Here is a 14,092-nt window from a genome sequence, read left to right as displayed (position 1 = left end):
ATTAGTTTCGTGCAGTTAATAAATACTCAGAACAGTTATAACTGAAAATAATGAGATATGGTAACATGCATTGAGGACTGTTGCTAACTCCACAGGTAAAACAATGCATGAAACATGAAGTTTGCATAAAATTAAATAAACATGGTAAAACAACCATGAAACATGAAGCTACATTGACAGCACAGGAAGCCATCTCATTAATAACTGAAGATTCTTGCAGTAATATAAACACAAACTAATGATGAGAAATATTAGAGCTTAACCAGTAACAGTTGTATATTATGCAAACGTTGAAATTCCCTTCATATTTCAAAATATTGATTATAATTTTTCTGTAAAAACCGCCCCATTTGAAAGTGGGTAAAAATCTCCTCTACATTTCAACCATCATGATCAATCATCAGTGCCAAAGTAACGATCACCAAACTCCCCCAAACCAGGGATGACACGGAATTCTTCATTTAAAGAAACATCAATTTCGGAAGTGACAATTTTCAATGATGGAAACCTTTTAGAAACACAATGGATTCCCTCTGGAGCCTGAAGTTAAATCATAAGATCAGTATATAAAAAATAAAGTACACAGGAGGTATCACGAGTAACAAGAATTACTCACAGAGATGAGGTTGAGGAATATAATGTGGGATTCTGGTACTCCTTTCTGAATGAGTAGTTCGATAGCTTGGTTTGCAGAGTTCCCTACAAGGAACAACCATCAAGATTAGTTTTCAATCATCATACAGGAATATTGTCAATATTATAATAGTGTCCACTGATAATAGTTCAACAGCTTGGTTAGCAGAGTGCCCACTTGCCAAAATCAGTAGGCACATGGTTTTACCACAAGCTGGGATATGCAAGCAATGCATCATTTTTGCACTCTTATTTCAAATCCGGAAAGATTGGCTTGCAATCATCAGCAAATCAATAGCGTGTACCTAGTCCCTAATCATCTTCTGTGTTGTTTTCCATTACATCTTAACCAAGACATCATTTCAAGACCGTAATTCCAGGGAGCACACCTTAAAATGGTAATACAAATATGTTACCGCTGATAAACCTAAAAATGACAGCTACTTTCTGGTAGTTTGAATTGAAAAAGAATAAGTTCAGTCACTCAAGCAGTCATTCTCAAAAATTTTGTGTGAAAAAAAAGAAAAAAAGAACTGAAATTTTTTTCACTCTCAATTTTCCACCTTCTGTTATAAGAGATAAGCCCTTTAGCAGAAGAGGATAAGGATAAAAAAGAAAAAATAGAACAAGTTATGAGGACCACAAAAAGGCTTCTTGTTAACAAAAAGAAGGGAAATGACAATGAAACTTCCAAGGAAATAAAGAAAAAGTTACCTGTGGCAAGTACAGGGTCAAGAAGCAGGACATGCCGTTCTGAAATATCCTTGGGAAGCTTCTCATATATTAGCTGATCATATTGGGGACAAAGTTGAAGACTAAAATTAATTTCAGATAACCTTTAGTACCACAGGATGCAACACTCTAGCTCCGGTAATCTTTTCTTATAAAAGAAATATATATCTTCTTTACCTGTTTACCATTATCTCCGTCACGGTGAATCAGAATTTTTCCAATTTTAATTCCTTTGCAGCATGCACGCAATGCATTTTCCATGCTCTCACCACTGTAACATCACGAGGGGAATGTATTAGCATGAATCAAGATAAATGAAGTCACTAAAATTCAACGCAGCAGGAAATTCCCATATCAAGGCTCATGTCCAGCTTCCACAGGGACATGCTGAAGATCAGAAACCAAATTAATCATTATCATATGGCATAAGATGGAAATTGACATCATAACTCATGATACAAGTACAATGCCATAAAACTAGAACTAACAAAATGAAAACCTCACTAAGTGTTCACCTTCGAACAATGGAAACCCCACACAACTTCTTGCAAAAATCAACCCCCGTATACAGTGACGCTGAAAAAGGAATAACAAAAAAAAATTTCCAAGTTATGGTATGCACAAACATAAAAACAAATACATGCGGGAAGAGAGAATCAGCTCAAACATATCAAGCCAATGGCAGAGGCATAAGTAAATTCACAAAGTTTATGCATATTTATAGAATGTGGGAATGGAAAAAGAGGGGCCAGTACGGGGACGGAGGCAAAAGTAAAGAGAGAACTTGAGATCCAATGGCTTAAGAGCAATTGAGCAAACACACTGTCAAAGCAAATATTAGAGACACGCAAATTCATAAAGTTGATGCATATTTCGAGGATGGGGGTAAACGATATGAATACAGAAAAAATGAGTTCAATCCCGCTATATGTTATTCTAACACACCTGTTGGAGTAACTATTTGCTTTTCAGTGAATGGCAGATGGCCAAGGCCATGCTCAACAACCTGGAAGTCAAAATCAACACAAGCAATCATATTTTTTACCATAAGAACCAACTAAGATTTCAAGGCTTAAAAAAGAAACAGCTCAGTTAAGCTACAGTATCAGCAAAGCTATGAAACAAAATTACCAAACGGATAAGTCGATCTGAGTAAAACACGAAATCATGCTTTGATATCTCCTTGTCTCGTATCAGTGTATGCATACCTCTAATCTGAAACATGGGTCTCTCATAAGAAAATAACTAAAGAAGTACTAAGCCAAAACATGTAAACAATAAAAGAACACCACATTAGATTGCAAAGTTGAAAGGGAACTTTAAGGAAAGAATTATCATCATAATGCCATGGTGCAAAAGCCTTATATTTATAGTACTTGGTAGAAACCAAATCGCCACAATCCATGTGTTTTTATGTTTTCCAATCACATCAGGCATATATTAAGTTACTGTAATCCAGGAACTGTTGATCAGTAAAACTTATGTCTATGTCCAGTGAAAGCGATGGGCACTGGCTCAGAACACACAGTAAAAAGCTGTTCTAGTATTAACAAATGGAGGCATATGAAGCCATATTTCTGTTTCTTTACAGAAGTAAACCTCATACATAAAAGGAAAAATAAAAGCAACACATTACAGACCAAAAAGAGATACCTGGAATGTTGATTGAATCACATAGACATTGGGATATATTTTACAGAGATCATGCTGACCAAGCTTTGTGTGGATATGTTGTACAATCAGATCAATGGCAACATGATTATCACCTCCCCGGGGAATGATTACATCCGCATACTTCTTTGATGGATGAACAAAATCGTCAAAGGCAGGTTTCACAAACTTGGCATACTGCAAATTAACAAAATGCTTGCAATGTAATTATGATTTGGAATGCCATAAGAAGTCTAAACTTTTAAAACTAAAGAGGCATGCAGATAACTTCCAACAATGGCAAAGATTAAAGTTTCTGCGGAAATTAAAACCATACATGAGATTAAAGACAGATTTTTTTTTTTCTATTTTCATGCAGTAGCCCATGTGCCACAGGGTCAGTTCTCCAAGTGGCAGATTAGGAGTTTCTATACTTCTGGCTAACTCCCAGAGTAGTGGCTTTCACATAAACACAGAATACTCTTGTGTAAAAATATATAACCATAAGGTCAAGTAGCACAGATGAATAGAAGCATGAACAGAAGGTCTAAGCTTTCATCCAAATGAACTCCTAATAGGTTCCTAATTAAAGTTAACTGAATCATGTTGTATATAAATTAAAGATATCATAAAAGCCTTGCCTGTTCGAGTACAGAGTTTACATCCCTACCCCTCTCAACTGTGTCACGTCTAATTCTACGAGCAAGCCTCACATCAGCATCTACAATCAATAAAAGTCAATTATTATAAACAGAACAACAGAGCAAGCAAACGAGCAGGTAGAGGAAGAGAGATGCAACCAAAAAAAAAAAAAAAATTGACAACTGCTTTCCCATTGGACTGTCAAAGGTAACTCTCCCCTTCTACAGCCCTTCCACCCCCAAACCCTCCACACAGTTCTCCACCAGATATGCATGTGCTTGTGCACACATACACAAAGCAGTCCTGGCTTAACATTGACAATTGTCAGCAAGATAGATCCAATTAACCCTCAAATTGGGCACACCTATGAAGTATATATCTACAATCTATCAACATGATCTATGAAATCGTAAAAGCCTATATTTGAGAAACACGCAAACTTAAGTCTTTCCTTTTATATTGAATTTAAGTGTACATTATAGAGAAGATCCTATCAGGATATCAAATCTGTAAAAGGCAGAGAAATTAATGTCCTAACAAATGAGTATTCAAGGCAATCCAACTGCTGAATACACAGTTTGTAGTGAGAAACAATTTGACAAGTCTGTAAGCCATTTATAAATCTTGCAATCAGCCGGCAACCCATTTTCTACAAAACATAAATCCTCTGGATATTCTTGAAAAGATTGGTTTTGTTTTCTTTACTTCTTACCTTTTAATATTCTCTCCAAATAAAACTTTAAAGTAATTAGGAGCAAAACATCCCTTCAAGAACTATGTGACACAAATTTGGAACAACTACACAAGTCAGTATGGAGCATATTTCTATATTGTAAAACCACAACATTGAAATCGACCATAATAAATACACAAATGAAACTAGGAGGATAAGAAATATGATAATAATGATGCCTAAGATATAAAAAACTTATTAAAGAGATCAAACCTGTGTCAACAAAAGTCTTCATGTTCATCAGGTTGCGGACACGTTGATCATGGAAAACCAGAATAACCTCCAGGATAGTAACATCAGAAGCATTCACCTGACAAAGAATTTAAGAGTGAAATGTCTTTGTCGTCAACAAGTCGGACAAAGATTGAAAAGAAGTCGATACGGTGTATCCTTATTGGGTAGGGTTACGACATAATAGGGAGAAAAGGCTTCAGTTTCAGAGAGCAAAGAGTTACGACAGAACCCTAGGTCATAGTCGCGTAAGTTTCAGAGAGCAAAGAGAGTTACGACTTACGATAGAATAGGGAGAAAAGGCAGACAACTTTTTCGTTCTCCCTTTTTCTTTTTTTTTTTTTTCAACGTCAACTTCACTGGGACGAGGCAACCAGTCCAGGCAACACTCACATAGATTTCAATATTTGATTTTTTATTTTTATGGCAGGATGGAAATTGACCATATTACCCTTCTTCAAAACGGAAAACATTGACGGAACTTGGCGGAGGGTAAAAAAGTGTCATTTTGAAACTTGATGGGTGGGAAAGTGTTCTTTTACCAAACCTGGGGTGGGAACATATCGTTCTACCTTTTTAAAATAACAAAAATCTCATTATCCTTAATAAATTATTAATAGTTGGAATTTATCTTATTATAATTAATTCACCAAATTGGCATCCTTTAGCACGTGAAACTTAAATGTGTAGTGATTTCATTGTTTCAATTGTTCCAGAAGCCTAAGGAGATTTTGTTATTAAATCAAATCTTAGGTGTAAAATGTTTTTAACTCTTAAAAATTAGAAAAATTGAGAACTCTATTTTCCTAATATTTTAAGAGAATGTCCTAAAATTAAATTTTTGAAAACATGCGAATCTATTCCAATAAAAAAAAATCTTTGATTTATATTATATTTTGTCTTGATAAAATATTATATCATGGATTCATAAGTACGACAACGTCGTTTGAGAGTTTTTATCCTTCGAGCTTTTGCTTTGGTTATGGTTGATCGTCGTTTGATAAAATGTTAGTTAAAAGTTGAAATATGTGATTGATAAAATTTGACATAAAATGAACAAATTAATAAAAAGTTACAGCCATGACATGATATAGTACCCTAGCTCAAGCTTAGATTCAGTTAATTTATTTTTATGAATAGGGTTCTCTTTGATTCTGCTTATAATTTTAGTTTTTTTTTTTCTGGTGTTGAGTGGTGGAAAGTTTAATTGTTCTACAAGATTATATAGGGTTACGTACATTGATTCAACAGCTTGGCTCTGGGTTAATATCTGGAGCTAACGTTTTGTTTAAACTTGTAGTTTCCATTGGTAAACAATGGAAGTTTGTGGGACCAATTTTGGATTAATTGATTGTTGTGAACCAATCATTGAGTGTGATGAAGCCGATCCTGGGCCGATTGATAAATTTGTGCTTCATGATCAAGAGAAGCATGTCTCCTCCGAAGTTTGCGAGGGGCAGGTGCAGCTTATTGCTGGGACTTGACTTTTTTCTCATCTTTTTCGTTTATGTTCTTCACCATTGAAGTGTTTTGAGATTGATAGGAAGGTGGTGTGGTGAGATGTCATGAAAGTTGGAGGACAAGGCTGGATTCAGATATTTCAGACAGATACCTCTGATTAGTCTAGACAATCCACTTATTTCTGCACTCTAGCAGAAACAAATACTTTTCACTTGGCTGTTGGAGAGATGACAATAACTCTTAAAGATGTTGCATTGCTGCTTGGTCTGGAAATTGACGGTGAACCTGTTTTAGGTGTAAGATATACCTCATGCAGCAGTTTGTGTGAAAAGTATTTGGGTAGAGTACCAGAGTCTGCGTATATGAGCAGTGGAATGCTGAAACTAAACTAGTCGAATGGAAGATGTGGAGTGCCACGCACGTGCTACCTTCTATACTTGGTTGGCAGCACTATTTTTTCACTACAGCCGGAAACAAAGTGCCTGTGATGTACCCCCCGTTGTTTGGGGATTTTGAAAAGGCTGGAAAGTATGCATGAGGTGCAGCAGCATTGGCTTTCTTATACAAAGCACTTGGGAAGGCTTATCTTAAATCTCAAAAGTATAATCAGTGGTTGTGTAACACTACTACAGGTTAGTTAATCTGAATTTTCTTCTAAGTTCCTCTCTCATAGAATTGTATATTTGGCATTGATGTTAGAGAAAAAAAGTGGAGAGGATGTTGAACAGTTGTTTCATATAATGTCTTTATCCTGCTTGTGGTTATAGCTTTCATTATATATTTTCTTATTAGTGTTGGAGTTACTACCACTTGAATATTGGGCGACCAAAGCTGAAAGAAGACCTAGCTGGTGACTGCTTTCCATTTGTGATTAGGTGGAAGGCAAAACAAAGTGGTGTGACTATTTTTCTATCGTAATGCGTTCGATTCACTGAAAGCTAGCGATGTAAAGTTTGTGATATGTATCTAATTTTATTATATTGTTTAGAAACTAGTTATTTTTTATATCTAGAATCTGTCATATAGTTCACTTTTACATGTAGGTGGAGTGGCTCCCTTATATAATTAACAGAAAGTATCCGAGGTACTTTGATTCTTGGGAGATCGACTACAATGTTGATTTGCTTTGACAAGGCAGAAAGACACCTTCTCGATCGTTGCTTGAGACAATTTGGCATGCTGATAGGGATAGCCCCATCCATGGTTCACAAATATATCATGCAAATGCACAACATTGCCCCAGTGATAGCAAGGTCGACCAATCTCTACCATGTCAAGCAGTTGGTGAACTTTGTCTTGCTGCAAACAAGGTCAGAAAGGTTGCACATGTGCAGTTTCGCCTTGCTGATAGGAAAGGCGACATACCAGAACCATGTTAAGGAGCTGGGGAAGGTAATGATTTCCAGCTTTCTTGCACAAAACAAAGCTGATGAACGTGTGAATCCGCAGCAATACCATGGTGACAGCATATTTGATCTGACAGAATTATGTCAAGCAACTGGTGAAAGTGATGATTCAAGATTTATGTTGTAGTAAATGAAGTTGATGACTAGAAATTGACTGATGCAGTTGCTGATTCGCAACTTTGTTATGTCACTAGTGAGAATGTTCCAAGAACAGCCAAAGGCTGTAATATAGGCCATTTCAGCATCATCTCTTGAACAAGTGAGGGTGTTACACAACAGATTGATGACAGTGATGCAACGTAGATGAAGGCCATATAATTTATTTTTTTCCAGTTGCATAAAAAGTATTTGTCCGCAATTGCTCTTAGAGCCGTTTTGCAAAATATGAAAATTGATTAGTCTGCCTTCGATTCTCTTCCAGAGCGATTTACTCTAGATTTTCCACTTTGGAGTCGTATGGTAGGCAACATAAGGTGGAAATTGCCAGCAATTCTAGTTGTAGCTGAGACGGTCAAGTGTCACTGTTCCGACGAAGCTCTCATCTCTGTAAGTGAATCTTGTTGTGTAATTGCCATGGCCATTGCTTCTTAGGTTCAGACATTCCAGTACTGGAGGCCACTAGCAGTCCATGACACAGGAATTTTTCAGTAGTGGATGTATAATTTACTCAGCTATTTACTAAATTGTCACAATTCAAATTTTGATTCTTAATATTGTTGCGATTTTTTGCACCAACGACAAATACGTGAGCCTTCTAGAGAAGTTCGCACAAAGGGTCTATGCAAGATCATAAAATATGATGTTGAACCTGTAGGCGATAATAACAATAATGCAAGTAAATAAATAAAAAGAGTAGACAAGAGCAGTTTTTAAAGTAATTGAGACATAATATGCAAATTCTATGTTTACCGTCATCTTATTGATATGTTGACAAAAGATATTTGCCCTCAAGAAGGATAATTTTTCTTAGCTATAGAGAGAATGAAACTCAAGATCCTTGATTTAGGGTGGGAAACCCTTATTTATACTGTTCGGTTGGTGACCTTACATGTGAAGTAACCCTTTTATTGCATAACATGTGTTCTAACAAACCGCCTTTATTCGAGACTTAATAGTGACGTAGTCCTCTCACAGAGTGACACGCGACATAGATGACAACTCAGTCGTGAATCTTATTATTGAAGCAACCCATGACAGTCTTATAGATGAAGTCACCCTTTCTTGGCATAACATGTGGCTCAAATACATGCATGTAGCAAGTGTTTATGCACCAATTGCTTAATCATATGACACATATGTAGATTTCAAGCCTTGTGATTTTACCGTATGACACTTAATATGTTCAACTTTTTTTTATGGTCACTGCAGCTTGATTTTTAATGAGTAAAGGACATTTACACCCCCAAGGTTTGGCGAATATACAAGTTTTCACCCGCGGTTTCAAAAATTGCAAATTCCTAGCCAATTTTAAACTTTGTTAAGGTAAATTTTGCTTTGACCAGGTTTGATTAGTCAAATACCATTTTTTACTACTTCTTATAATAATGAGTAAATTAATAAATTACTTTCTGACCCTCAAATTAATAGAATTAGCAAAATAACCATCTTCTTTTCAAATTTATTTCAATAACACCCTCTTCTTCAATCTTCTTCTTCTCCATAGCGACCAGATCTCGGCAGCCAGTTTTAGCCACCAGGATCTTCTTCGTCTCTTTCTCTCTTTCTCCTTATCTCTTCTCCACCTCTTTCTCTCCTCTTTTCTCTCTCTTTTTCTCCTTTCCTCTTCTCTGTAGTGGCCAGATCTGGTCGTCGCTGTCTCTTTCTCTCTTTTTTTCTCTCTCTCTTTCTCCTTATCTCTTCTCCACCTTTTTCTCTCTTCTCTTTTCTCTTTCTCTTTCCCGTTTCCTCTTCTCCACGGCGGCCAGATCTAGCCACCGGTGGTGTTGGTGTTGGTGGTGGTGGTGGAGTTGGAGGCGAAGAGAAAGGGTTGGGTTGTGAGAAAATTTTGAAATGTGGAGGGTTATTTTGAATTTTTACTAATTAGGGGGAGTGAGAGATTGGAGTATACTATTTTTACATAAAAAGCCCTAAATGCCCTTTTAACTGTTAATTTAATGTTTAAAATTTAAAATTGGGTGGGAATTTGTAATTTATGAAACTATGAGTGGGAAAAAGCTTCGCCAAACCTTGGGTGGGTAAATGGCTTTTACTCATTTCTAATTTGGTACATTAGAAGTTACCTGAAATCTTTTTTTATCAATTATTTTCTCATTAAAATATTAAAAAGAATCAAACTTTCATGATCCCAAAACTAGGGATGTGTTTGTTTTATTATTTTGGGTAGGATTTTTGAAAAAGTTTAAGTTGGGTTGTTATTACGAAGTAGGATTTGAAAATTAACAAAAATACGTCATAGGTTTGTTAATTTAGCTAAACACCCCCTACAATAAAAAGTTTAAAAATTGACAAAAACACCCCCATCCACCGACATTTGCCAGATTCTGGTCACCACCATCGAAAGATGGTCGAAATCTGGCATAATGGTGCACGACCGACTGGATCTGGCCAGTCGTGCGTGGATATGACATTTTCCAGCCAAATCCACCATGGATCTGGCCAAAAAAGGCTAGATCTGTGGCTAAATCTGGTTGTCAATGATGCCCAAAGATATGGCCGTCATTGACAGTCAACGAAAACCATATCTTGATCGTCGTTGACAACCAGATCCAGTCAATAGTGAGCCATTACGCCAGATTCCAGTCATAATCTGGCAAATGTGCATGGGTGGGGGTGTTTTTATCAATTTCTAAACTTTTTATTATAGGGGATGTTTAGCTAAATTAACAAACCTAGGGCGTTTAAAATAATTGAATAAAATCAAATTGGATTTTCAAAATAGGGAAACAAATATATATTTTGGGTAGGATAAGATACGAATAATAAAACAAACAGACCCTAGACAATCGGTGCTACTCCTGAATACACACAAGCTACATCTTTTTCACCTGCTTTGTAAAATGTGAACAAATGAATTCCTTGAAGGGTTTATTTTATTTATTCATGTGAGATCGTGTTTAATTTGTCTTGCATCATTGAAAAGTATAAATGACCCGTTTTTAATAAATTTTTAAGAGAATGTTTAATACTTTTAAGCATTTTTTTATATAATAATTTTAAGGGATATATTTTCATTAACAAAGGAATGCGTTAATATTAAGTGATTTTAGAGAGACAAATTAAATAAGAGATGAGATCTTTTAATTTAAAATTTTGATTTAAATTATTTACATAAATTTTTAACTGTTGATAAGTTACAATTCAATGATTTAAGAGTTGATAAGGTTACAATAAAAAAAAAAAACTATTGGATTATAATAAGATTTCATGGGTAACAAGTTTAATTAGTTGAGAATTGTAAGGTGTGCTGTAAGTTTTAAATTCTAGAACAGGGTTTATTATTGTTGATTAACATTAAATTTTATAAATGAATTAAGCCATACTTTTAAATTTTAATCTTTAATAGTAATTGGTAAGTAATTGTTTATAAAATTGCTTATTAATAAAGCCATAATTTTGTGTTCAACACTTAGCCTCCTAAATCAAGTTAAAAAAATTATAATAAATTTATGCCACGTTGAGGGGTAGGGAGGCCTATTTCATTCCCAAATAGTTTAAGCGGAGCAGGATGAGAATGGAGAAGATTGAGGGCTCTATTCATTTCAACATGGGGAATGGGAATTAGTATTGTTGATGCAAGAATTACACCAACTAGAGTGATCCGATCGACCTAGTCGGGATCAGAACTTATGTATGTGTGATTACGAATAATCAGCAGTGAATAAATAATCAGTGTAGTAAAGTAAATGGCAAAGAGATTTTTAAAGTGGTTCGGCGAGTTGAACTCTTGAGCCTACCTCCATTGTTATTGTGTTTGTTGTGAGAGTTTGCAATGACAATCCTAGAATAATTTGCTAACCCCTTTCTCATTGTTGAAAGGGGTTTATATACAGAGTTTATACAAAGGAAAGAGCGAAAATAAAAGGATTACAATTAAGTTTGAAATGCAACTCTGATAGTCTTGTGATTGGGCATTGTGATTGCGTAAAGATTGTTGTTGATCTAATCCTTCCCGAGATATCTGGGATCTGAAGTTATCCGTGCATGAATTGGTTGAACAACTGCGAAGATTGGTTGCGACTAGCTTATGCTAGGTCGAGCTATTACTCGATGAGCTTATGCTGGGTTGGGCAATCAATAAAGTTGAGCTAGTCCTGGATCGGGCTATAATCTCTCAACACTCCGAGCTTGGTGGAAAAATCACACACAACATCTGCCCCCTAGTGTTTGGTGCTCGTTTTGAGCTTCGAAGATTTTTGCTCGATTTGATATCAAGCTCTGCATTCATCGATAAGGCATTGGATGCAGATTCGGTTGAGCTTCATGAGTCGGACTTATGCCCAATCGACATAATCCACACTTGACCTTTTCTCTTTTGTGACATTCTCAACAAACTCGGAATTTGAAAAGAAAGGGTACTTGTGTAAATTCCATGCAATCATGTCGCATTAAATGCGGTAGCCTTTGGCAATTACTTTTCATCACGCGTGGGTGACTACAGTTGTCCATGTGCAAAGTTGAGGCAACAGTTATTATTATGGAAGTTTGCCGGTTGATTGCCCTCGTGGATGATTGACACGTGGCCTTGTCTAAGGGCTGAGATTACTCAACGAAATGAGGGTCGGGATTCACTATAGATCGACAGCTATGATCGAACCCCGCCCTTTCGTCTTCCAAGTAAACCACTATAAAAGCGGGCCAACTCGTCAGAAAGCTTACACACTTTGCAAAAACTCTCAAGCGTTCTTGCTTATTTCGTCACTGCTTCTTCATCTTCATGGTGCTTTTCCGACAAGTTCATCCTATTCTCTTATTCTGGTAAGGTTTCTTTTCCCTTCCTTTACTTGTTTTCTTGATTTTCGCAGTTGTGGGTGGCCATTGTCGTGGCCACATTGAGTTTTTTAGGGTTTTGTTAAGGTTTTTAAGTGTGTCTCTGGCGGTCCTGGGTTTAAGGAGGGTTTATCATGGTGGCCGTCAGAATCCCTGGTAGGTCGTGTGCATTTGTTGTCCGATGTGAGCTATCTCGGATGCGTGAACTGAAAGCAAAGTGTGGATAGGTTGTCGAGTTTTTGTAGCTTTGACAGATGTTCGCTTCTGTTTCAAGTACACTAGAGGCGAGTTAAATTCATGTCTTCATCAAGCAGCTGGACAATTGATTGCATGTTCGATTCCCCTATAGACTCAGCAGTCGTTGGGGATATAATCCCCAAGTTTTCTGAGGAGGTCATCACCCAGAACTCAGATTTTGACGCAGTGGGCTCGTCCGATCATGCTTCTATGGAGGTTGCTTAGTCAAGGCGATCTTCAGTTCATAGGCCACAAAATGAACCACAATCCTTAATCGATGTAAAGGATCTTAGGCATATAAAAAAGACTTATGCGCCTCAACCCAACTTGAGGATTCCATGAGGCTTCTCCTGGAAGAATCTCCCCACAAGTTGGGTGGCCATCTCTAAGACCCTTCTGAGATGTGGGATGTCTATTCCCCCTCACTATTTCATCGACAACATTTTGAGACGGTTTGATATCGTCCCTCTCCAGCTTTCCACGAACTCATACGTTATAATATAGGTTTGTACATAGTGTACATGATTGCCGAGCTGGGCGAGCCATCTGTTGAGGAATTTGTCCATTTGTATAGGTTGAAGAAAGGTTAAAACTGGACATACTACCTCTCCAAGGCGAGGAAGGTACATTTTAATTATCTGGTCGATGTTCCAAAGAAGGTCCCATATTAGGATTCTCAATTTTTCTTTTATGAGGCCAGGGAGATTGGCTTTTTTACTTCAAAAGCTAGTAAGACTTTGACCTCCAATGAATGTGAAAAGAGCTTTCAAACTTGATGGTCAAACTAACCTAAATTTTTTGTTCTGCAATTAACGTCAAAAAGAATTTTCTCCCCGCTGTGAGCTTACAAAGGCTTTAGCTCTTTAGAGACCTTTCTGATAGAGAGCGTAATGTTAAAAAGATTATCTCACTTTCTCGCTTGAGGGCATACGACTTTTGCGAGGATAACGCCAATTTCATTACCATTCTTGAGAAAGATAAGTGTTTGCTTACTCGCGCTTCTTCATTTTGTGTAGGTAGGTTGCTTATTGCTTGCTTTTCTTTTTACAGAAATGTGGGTCGAGAAACAGAAGGGCTTGAAGAAGAAGACATCATCTTTTGAGGCTGCCAAGAAGTTGTTGGTTGTTCCGATGAAGAAGCAGCCTACTGATACGGCTAGCATGAAGTGAAGCGAGGGTGAGCTTGGGGAAAGCCCAAATGCGAAGAAGCCTGCGACTACCTCTAAGGCAGTAAGCGAAAAGGTGTCCCCAAGCCTCAAAAAAGGCTAGCAAAGAAAGCATCTGAGCCAACTAAAGGCTCGAGGAAACAAAAAGCGCTCAAGCAACATGATGGGTCGGGCAAAGAAAAGTCGATCAAGCCTTAGGGGGGCTCGGGAAAACAAAAATTTATCGGGCAACAAGGTGGCTCGGGCAAAGAGGTC

The 14,092-nt window shown here is 37.0% G+C and overlaps 1 protein-coding gene across 1 annotated transcript; it reads right to left on the bottom strand.

The window, feature by feature from the left end:
- Positions 1-277: 277 nt before the first annotated feature.
- LOC116130947 (uridine kinase-like protein 1, chloroplastic) lies at positions 278-7,540 on the bottom strand. Its single transcript, XM_031416629.1, has 11 exons — positions 7,448-7,540; positions 4,604-4,700; positions 3,657-3,736; positions 3,019-3,213; positions 2,497-2,580; positions 2,311-2,371; positions 1,881-1,941; positions 1,543-1,636; positions 1,348-1,420; positions 617-699; positions 278-540 (listed from the first exon to the last, which is right to left on the bottom strand). Exons 1-11 carry the CDS (start codon positions 7,538-7,540, stop codon positions 394-396), a joined length of 1,068 nt encoding a protein of 355 aa, XP_031272489.1. The 3' UTR covers positions 278-393.
- Between the last annotated feature and the right edge of the window lie 6,552 nt (positions 7,541-14,092).

This window comes from Pistacia vera, unplaced genomic scaffold (genome assembly GCF_008641045.1).
Source record: "Pistacia vera cultivar Batoury unplaced genomic scaffold, PisVer_v2 Contig227, whole genome shotgun sequence".
Lineage (NCBI taxonomy): Eukaryota > Viridiplantae > Streptophyta > Magnoliopsida > Sapindales > Anacardiaceae > Pistacia > Pistacia vera.
The sequence above is the reverse complement of the archived record's forward strand: the minus strand, read 5'-3'. Positions and strand labels throughout refer to the sequence as shown.

Coding starts and splice junctions, on each gene's coding strand:
- LOC116130947 (XM_031416629.1), bottom strand. CDS start 7,540: ATGGTATTGCTGCGGATTCACACGTTCATCAGCTTTGTTTTGTGCAAG. Junction 2,372..2,496: donor CAGATCGACTTATCCGTTTG/GTAATTTTGTTT, acceptor TTTGACTTCCAG/GTTGTTGAGCATGGCCTTGG. Junction 541..616: donor TATTCCTCAACCTCATCTCT/GTGAGTAATTCT, acceptor ATTTAACTTCAG/GCTCCAGAGGGAATCCATTG.